At 34.1% G+C, this 9254-nt stretch overlaps 1 protein-coding gene across 1 annotated transcript in view; it reads right to left on the bottom strand.

The window, feature by feature from the left end:
• LOC144967925 (uncharacterized protein CXorf65-like) overlaps positions 1-8215 on the bottom strand; it is a 22097-nt gene extending 13882 nt beyond the window's left edge. The window contains exons 1-3 of the mRNA XM_078905705.1: positions 8084-8215; positions 1157-1733; positions 253-339 (exon numbers count right to left, since the gene is read on the bottom strand). Of these exons, the coding sequence (XP_078761831.1) occupies positions 253-339; positions 1157-1193 (124 nt within the window). The 5' untranslated portion in view covers positions 1194-1733; positions 8084-8215. The remainder of the gene's footprint in view (positions 1-252; positions 340-1156; positions 1734-8083) is intronic.
• Positions 8216-9254: the final 1039 nt, after the last annotated feature.

The raw sequence follows: 9254 nt of genomic DNA, 5'->3' as shown, positions 1-9254 counted from the left end.
TATGGTACGAAAAGTGCTCGACATGTAGTAATGGAGCGAATTATTATTTAAAATATTTACCACAATGTTTGGGGCAGTAGACTGCCCCAAACATTGTGGTAAATATTTTAAATAATATATATATATATATATATATATATATATATATATATATATATATATATATATATATATTCGGACGGATAGATAGATAGATATGTAGATGAATAGATGGATGGATAGATAGACAGATAAATAGATAGATAAACTTACTGTCATTGTCACAGTTACAAATTCTTCTAATCCATTCTACAAAGGTATAGGTGGTACAGCTGGGATTAAGCAATGCCTCCTGGTCATCTGTGAGCAAGACAGACCAAAATAAAATTGTATCCATAAGAAATCTAACAGTTATATTTAAACATTAATTTAAAAAATTATAATTTAAAAAAAATTCCTTTTATTCATCCCAAAGTGGGAATTTGTCTCTAGGGCTTATTCCAAGGGAATACTGGAATAACCCTGGCGTTAACCGCAATACAGCGCCGTAAATTGAGCTAGGGCGAGGTGACTTGCTCAAAGCCAGACAGCGCAGCGACAAATGATCGAACGGTACGAAGAAAAGACCGTACCGCTGAATGAACCACTTTGCCTCCAATCAAAATGTGAAAAGTTTGTATACTTAGTTACAATACTTGTTTTTTTCCACAATCATAATATAATCAGACGTTTAATACCATACAGCATTTAGGCAAGACAAAATATTGTCTAAGTATAAGATATTTGCAAAAACACCTAGTTAGTATTTCTTTGCTTTTTATACATAAAACGAAAATGCTCCTCACTCGGCCATAGGAGTTACACTCTATTTCATGCTATAATTGCACTGATAATCATGTCATTCAAAAGAGCAAAAAAATGTATATCTAGTTAACTACTTCCACACAAGAAATGCTTCAATCCATTATTTCTATATTTTCAAAACTGTCCAAAAAGTCGTAAGACACAGATTTTCTGGGCACCTAATATCCAATACAACACTCTTACAATACTATTAAATGACAGTCCAGGAAAAAAAAATAGAATGAACAATTTGTGTAAAAAAGCGCCCTGCTTGGGCACTGCAAACATGGCCGCACATTATAATATAAAAAGGTAAAAAACTGACTTGACTTACCCCCATATCTAATGGTGATAAAACACTGGTCTGTCATGTTGACTAGATGTTGTCTGATAAATTTTGATGGTGTCTAAGGTGGTAGAAATTTCTGTGATTATGTGCTAAATGTTCGTCTTGTCTTCGACTCGTTCCTCTGTAGTTTTTGTTGTTTGTTTGTTGTTGTTGTAATTTCAATATTCCTTTATGTATAACATAAGACGATGGTATTGACAATAAATATACATCCACCTATGTCTTCCGTGTTTTCTGTCTGTATCGCAGTCAAAATACTGAACGTTAATTTTCTTTTATCCTCATATATTTATATGAATTGAGCAAACGTCTCTTTATTCAAGCAGTCATAGCTGATGGTATTCTGGGTAGGCCTATCTATTTGCATCAACTTTTCCACAAATAAATCAGACATTAACTCATGATGAAATTCTTCTGCGACGAGTCATTGTTGTCCGACGTAGTCTGAATCCAAAGGCATTTAACGTAAAAACCAGGTCCTGGCATTTACGTCATGGTGGGAGTTTTTATCAAGCACCCGATGATGATCTCAAGAGATTTAAAATAAGCTTAATATTAGTATCTGAAAGGTAAAAGAGATAGAAATGATATTCAAAATTAGACACAAAAACATGAATGTGTATTTAGTGTGAACGATTTTCCAATTTTAGAAGCATGAACATATAATACTTGCAAATATAATTCAAACCTTTACTTTCTTTTTGTTACGTTCAATTGTGAACTATTTTTCGTAACACAGGAAAAGTTTCAAAAGACCCTATTAAATTGTTCTCATCATAACGTGAGAAAAAGTCAAACGTTTACACTTGAATATAGTGAGAGAATATGAGTAAGAAGCCTTTTCCGAGGTAGATTCAAACCAGGGACCGACAGATCAGAAGGCCAGTGCAAATCAAAATGTTTTATTAATTTGTTGTTTTTTTGTTGTTTTTTTAAAATCAAATCAATTAAGAAATGAAAAGAAATTTGAAGCTCAGACTGATGTCATGGATTTTGTCACAGAAAAACTCTCAAGTTTACCATATAGTGAGGAAGGGAAATCTCAAATCACCATCACTACATACTTGTTTCCGCTACCCACCTCTGGTAGTAAAAACGAAGACACGAACTGAAACCAAAACGGTTAAAGGGGCTAACTGGAATAAATGTATATATTTAGCTATACAGTGCCGCTATGCAGTCTTGTGGCATGACACTCGCCTTCATAATTGAAAGTCCTGGGCTCGAGTCCAGCTCTAAGCGGCGCATAGTTGAGTTCTTGGAAAAGACTTTTTACTCACATTCTTTCACCTTAATCAGCGTTTTCTCTGTGGATAAAAATGTACGAATGCCGCACATGTGTCATGTCGTGTGCTAAATGTTAAAGTGTTGCTGTTGGCTAGGGACCCCTTGTGAAAATGTTTTGGGCACGTTTAGTGGATATTGCGCTATATAAATGCTTCAGTTCTAATGTATATTTATAGCTTAAGACCAACATTCATGCTTACTGAGGTCAGGATTAGGATTAAGTGACCATGTCTAGCATAATATTACAGCATGAAACGTAAACAAGATTTAGTCACAGGCTGCACGATGTTATTGCAGAACACGTGACTATAATAGTACGTATACTATTGGAATTGTGTGATTAATATTCAAAGTACAGTCGACTACAGTTACTAAGAACAGCGATGACCAAAGAGGTGCAATATATCTATAGTGTTTTCATAGTATGTTCATCGTATAAGATGGTAAAAGCGACTTGTGATACCAGACAGCTCTATTGAAATCAACAAAATCGAATGCCTTTTCTTAACCGCTAATCATTAAAAATTCGCGTTTAGTGAAAAACGTCAGCCCTCTTGAAAGGTATAAAAAATATTCATTCATTTATCCATTCATTCATTCATTCATTCATTCATTCATTCATTCATTCTTCTTCTTCTTCTTCTTCTTCTTCTTCTTCTTCTTCTTCTTCTTCTTCTTCTTCTTCTTCTTCTTCTTCTTCTTCTACTACTACTACTACTTCTTCTTCTTCTTCTTCTTCTTCTTCTTCTTCTTCTTCTTCTTCTTCTTCTTCTTCTTCTTCTTCTTCTTCTTCTTCTTCTCCTCCTCCTCCTCCTCCTACTTCTTCTTCTTAAATCAAGGGTAATTCCATTGTCCGTTGATTCAAATGGGTTTTTAAAATGACGTAACTACTCTACCATGGTTTTAAAAAAAAGAATATATTATGGGCCGTAATCATGAGTCTTTGGCCTTCGGATTTTCCATAATTGAGCCGCTGACAGCTCAAAAGATTCGTCTCGATCTATGTTAATTTCCACAAATAAGATGACGTAGATGATTTCCTTGACATCTGCGTTGGAACTATAAAATAGCCAAATTGATAGTTGGTCTGCAGGATTAGGATGAAGATTGAAAGAAAACATTGTTCTTGAATCATTCCGATGTATCACTAACATCTAACATATTGAAATTAAATCTAACTTCTTCTTCTTTCAGCTTATCCCGCATATTGCAGGGTTGCCATAATGAATGCCACATCTCCATGCATCTCGGTTCAACGCATCATCTTCCTCCAGGCCCTGTTCTTTCATATCATCCTTTAACTTTTCCCACCATCTAGTCTTTGGGCATCCCTTTTTCCTCTTTCCCGCTATTTGTAACTCCAAAACTTTCCTTCCCACGTACTCCCCCTCTCGTCTCTTTACATGGTCGAACCATTCAATCTATCTTCTCTCATCTTTATTGATACATTCTTCACTTCAGTCAGCCTTCGAATTGGTTCACTTCTCACTCTATCTTTTCTTGTCCAGCCAAGTGGCCATCTCAACATCCTCATTTTTGCCACCTCAACTTCTTTATCTTGTTCCTTTGTTGTAGCTGCTGTCTCTCGTCCATATAACATTGCTGGTCTTACAACAGTTGTATATATTTTCCTCTTCAGCTTTGCGGAAATTCATTTGTCACACATAACTCCAGTTAGCTTCCTCCGATTAATCCAGCCTGCCTGTATCATCTTTTTAACCTCCATCTCATTGCCCCCATCTCCTTGAACAGTTGTTCCTAAGTACTTGAATTGGTTTGTCTCTGGCACATCCTCTTCTATCTTTATTGGTGGTTCTGCTCTCTGTTGTCCGATTCACATATACTCTGTCTTCGATCTGCTTACCCTTAATCCCAACACCCGTCTCCAACCCTCCAGTTCCTTTACCGCCTCAGCTTTTGTATCGTTCAAAAGTACTACATCATCCGCATACATCATGTTCCATGGTGCCTCTCGCCGAATGGGTTCTGTTAGGACAGCAATGGACTGAGAGCAGATCCCTGGTGTAACCCAACTCTTACATTTAATGGATCAGTTGAGCCAACAGCTGTCCTTACCACTGTTTTGTTTCCTTTGTACATATATTGGATAACTTTGATATATTTCTCTTTTACCCCCTTTGCTCTTAGACAGTACCACATTTCTTCTCTTGGTACCCTATCATATGTTTTCTTCAGGTCAATGAACACACAATGTAATTTTCTTTGCTTTTCTCTATACTTCTCTGCGGTCACTTTTAGAGCAAATATAGCATCCGTTGTAACAGCCCTTTAAGGGGTACAACCCAGAACCTTGTGAGGCCGGTCACAAGCCCGGATAAATGGGGAGTGTTTGCTCAGGATGGTCATCCTGGCAGTAAACCCCAAGCCACAAATAATGAATGAATGAAAACTGGAAATAAATCTAACTACCTAATATAATGGATACTAATTAAAAGGGTCACACGGGATTATGATGGGTCATTTGACGTTGGAAATCGCTACCCCGCCGGCCGCCCTACTGCCAAATCCATTTGCGTGCATTTACACACTTTATGCCTAACCGATTTTGATCGTTGATGGCTTAACATATTGTCTAAAATTAGTAAAATAGGTGAGTGCCTGTTTGTAATATCCTTATTTTCCCGCAAGTATTGCGGGTTCTCCACTTGTAAAAGAAAATAATATGAAAGCAAGCCAGCCCCCGTGAGGGGATTTTGTCGAAGCAATTACTTTGAAAAGGTTTACTCGAATCAATTATTAACAAGAAACGTTTGACGGTGTAATGCTGTTGGCGTGTAATACACTGTTATTGTATGTCGTCTTATTGGATAAAGGAGTGCAATCTTACGCTACTTAGAATAATCCCTGCCGTTCAATTTGTATCTTGGCGGAATAGCTTAATCTCAGATATAAATACATTGTAAAATGCATGTTAAATATGTGTGATTGTATGTATGTATAGCCTATATATATATATATATATATATATATATATATATATATATATATATATATATGCATATATAAATACAACCACAGTATGTTTTATATATATATATATATATATATATATATATATGTGCGTGTGTGTGTTTGTGTGTGTGTGTGTGTGTGTGTGTGTGTGCGTGTATACAGGATATCCATCATTTGGGATAAAATTATCCCGTTATTTTCATAATATTATGTAGTCTAAGTTTTGTATCGTGCAAATTTCAGATGCACAAAAGTTTATGTCTCTGAAATACTACGTTACAACTGAAGCCAGGCAACATGCAGTGCTTGAAGCTATTATCATCATGAACGCATTAACAACAAAGTGAGAGTAAAGGAAATATATATCAGAAGCCATGAATCTCAAATATGGAGTACCGCAAGGTTCTGTATTAGGACCTCTCCTCTTTACATTATGTACGCAGCCACTCACCAAGATTCAAAGAGAATATGAAATCCATTAGCATCTATATGCAGATGACATACAAATATATATGACATACGAACGAAATGCACTAATCCAAACTTTAGTTACCATCCTAAATTGCTGTCAAGAATTGGATAACAACCAAGAAATCAAAGGTGAATGTTGAGAGTACCAAAATTGACATTTTAGGTAACCCACACATTACAAAATCTATTGGAATTATCAGATGTAAAATAAATGACTTGATTGTGCAGAGTACATGATTGCTGGTCTGGTGAGCCAAATTGCTATAGACTTATCATTGCACTGGATATACTCTAAAAACTACACAAAATAGTGTCCAATACAACCATGTTCACCTGCCCATCTTTAAAAAAAAATGAGAATATGACACCAGATCAGTCCATAAAATCTTGTTCTCAATGCTTAAATTTCTACCTTGTTACTGGTAAAATTAGAAACTACATAAATATAGACTATCATTGGCTCTTTCTAAACTTCGCCATTGCAACTCTCTCTCTCTCTCTCTCTCTCTCTCTCTCTCTCTCTCTCTCTCTCTCTCTCTCTCTCTATCTATCTATCTATCTATCTATCTATCTTTCAACAGCACAGCGAAAGAACACTCAGGCTGCAAAGAATGTAAAACAATGTTGCAAGATTAGTCCTTAAACACAGTAAGAAAAACCATGCGTCACTTTTGCTAAAACAGTTTCATTGGCACTTGGTATAGGAGCGAATATTACATAAAGTTCTGGTATTTTGCTTCAGATGTCTTAACAACTGAGGTTTTATGCATCGACTTGACCTCTTCGCTCGCCACTCAAGGAAAGAGCTCTAGGAGGAAACTCTTTCTCTAGAACTGTCCTAACCCTCTAGAACAAACTTCCAAAGATTTACGGTACAATTGATCGTAAGAAATTATGTTAAAAACAGATTATCAATGTTTAATGTTTTCCAAACCAATGTGCTTTTGCATCTATAGAGGACTCTGAGAACTCCCTTTTGATATGGTAGAGTGCAAAACAAATGCAATGCATTATTACTATTATAATCATTAATATTAATATTATCATTATTATTATCATTATCATTATTATTATTATTATTATTATTATTATTATTATTATTATTATTATTATTATTATTATTATTACTATTATTATTATTATTATTATTATTATTATTATTATTATTATTATTATCATTATTATTATTATTATTATTATTATTATTATTATTATTATTATTATTATTATTATTATTATCATCATCATCATCATAATTATTATTATTATTATTATTATTATTATTATTATTATTATTATTATTATTATTATTATTATTATTATCATCATCATTATTGTTATTAATTAATAATATAATAATAATAATAAATATAATAATAATAATAATAATAATAATAATAATAATAATAATAATAATAATTATCATTTTATTATCATTATAATCATTCTTCTTCTTCTTTTACGTGCGTTTATGTGGTCTTGTGGTATGTTCCTCGCTTTCGTATCGGATGGCCCTGGGTTCGAGCTTCGCTCGGCGCATAGTTGAGTCCTTGGAAAAGATTTTTACTCGCATTCTCTCACCGTACTCAGGTGTAAAATGAGTATCTGGCCGTTATGAGCGTTGTCTCAGTCGAAGAAATTGTAATATCGCCTTACAGGCGTCATGTATCTTTCTATATTTTACATGTTGGTCAGGGACCATTCGTAAATGTTTTGATCACGTTTAGTGGATATTGCGCAATATAAAAGCTCACGTTTTCCTTCTTCTTCTTTTTCTTCTTCTTCTTATTCTTCTTCTTCTTCTTCTTCTTATTCTTCTTCTTCTTCTTCTTCTTCTTCTTCTTCTTCTTCTTCTTCTTCTTCTTCCTCTTATTATTATTATTATTATTATTATTATTATTATTATTATTATTATTATTATTATTATTATTATTATTATTATCATTATTATTATCATCATCATCATCTTCATCATTGTCATTATTATTTCTAATAATTATTGCTGTTGGCTAAGGACTAAAGCGTTTTGAACAGGTTTAGTGGACATTGCCTTTATAAATGCTCTAATTAATTTTTTTTTTAAATTTTCGCTTATTCTAATAATAATGACAAAATGGATAATTATAGAAATAATATTATCATTTTCAATAATGACAGAGTAGAGATAAGGACTCTTGTTACCTGAGTGCTGTGTCTTTGTTATGATATTCCTGTTTTCCTGTTTAATGTTTAGAATAATCCGACTCGAGCCCAACTCCTCTTAAGAATAGCATAACACTGGGTGTATCGCTTATTGGTTATTGGTAACTGAACGCTGAATGGGACAGATCGAAGCCCTAGTGCGTTTGTACGTGTGTGTATGGGTATTGGTGTGGGTGTTTGTGTTTCTGGATGTGTGACGGTTGGGTTTATGGATAGGAGAAAAAAAAAAGGGGGGGGGGGGGGGGGGGGGGGGGGGGAATCAATCATATACAGCGACGGGTAGATTTTCTTTAAGAGTTGAGGAATTCGAGAGTAGGGGGTGATTAGAAGGCTGTAAGAGAGAGAGAGAGAGAGACACAGAGAGAGAGAGAGAGAGAGAGAGAGAGAGAGAGAGAGAGAGATTGGGATGGGATAGCGTTAGCTAATGTTTGTGATTAAGACTGTTGTCTGTTTTTCGTCGTAATGTCTAATAAGTGTGTATGCGTGTGTGTGTATGTGTGTATGTATGTATGTATATGTGTGTGTGTCTGTGTGTGTGTGTGTGTGTGTGTGTGTGGTTGGGTGTTTCTATCCGAAAGTGTGATTTTGTGTATATATATATATTTATATATATATATATATATATATATATATATATATATATATATATATATATATATAAGGTGTGTGTGTGTGTGTGTTTGTAAAGGGGACGTAGAGGAGGCATGACATGGTTGAAATGGCTTGTTTTATATATATATATATATATATATATATATATATATATATATATATAGAGAGAGAGAGAGAGAGAGAGAGAGAGAGAGGAGGCAGAGAAAGGTAATATATATATATATATATATATATATATATATATATATAAAGAAAGAACAATAGAGAGAACAAGAGAGTGGGTGGGAGAGAGAGAGAGAGAGAGAGAGAGAGAGAGAGAGAGACAGAGAGAGAGAGAGAGAGAGAAGGAAACGCTATATACTGAATGACCAAACGTTGGAGTTCCATAAGAAAGAATTGAGTGACAGATAAATTCATATGTACACAAATCTAACAATATGAATAATAATAAAACAAACTGAAAAAAAATAAAACAAAAAAAAAAACGAACAAAAAACAAAAAAACAAAAACAAAACCAGCAATCTAAAATGCTATATT

This window comes from Berghia stephanieae, chromosome 3, assembly GCF_034508935.2.
Source record: "Berghia stephanieae isolate SIO BIC M18660-M18661 chromosome 3, UCSD_Bste_1.3, whole genome shotgun sequence".
Taxonomy (NCBI): domain Eukaryota; kingdom Metazoa; phylum Mollusca; class Gastropoda; order Nudibranchia; family Aeolidiidae; genus Berghia; species Berghia stephanieae.
This window is presented reverse-complemented; position numbering and strand designations above follow the sequence as displayed.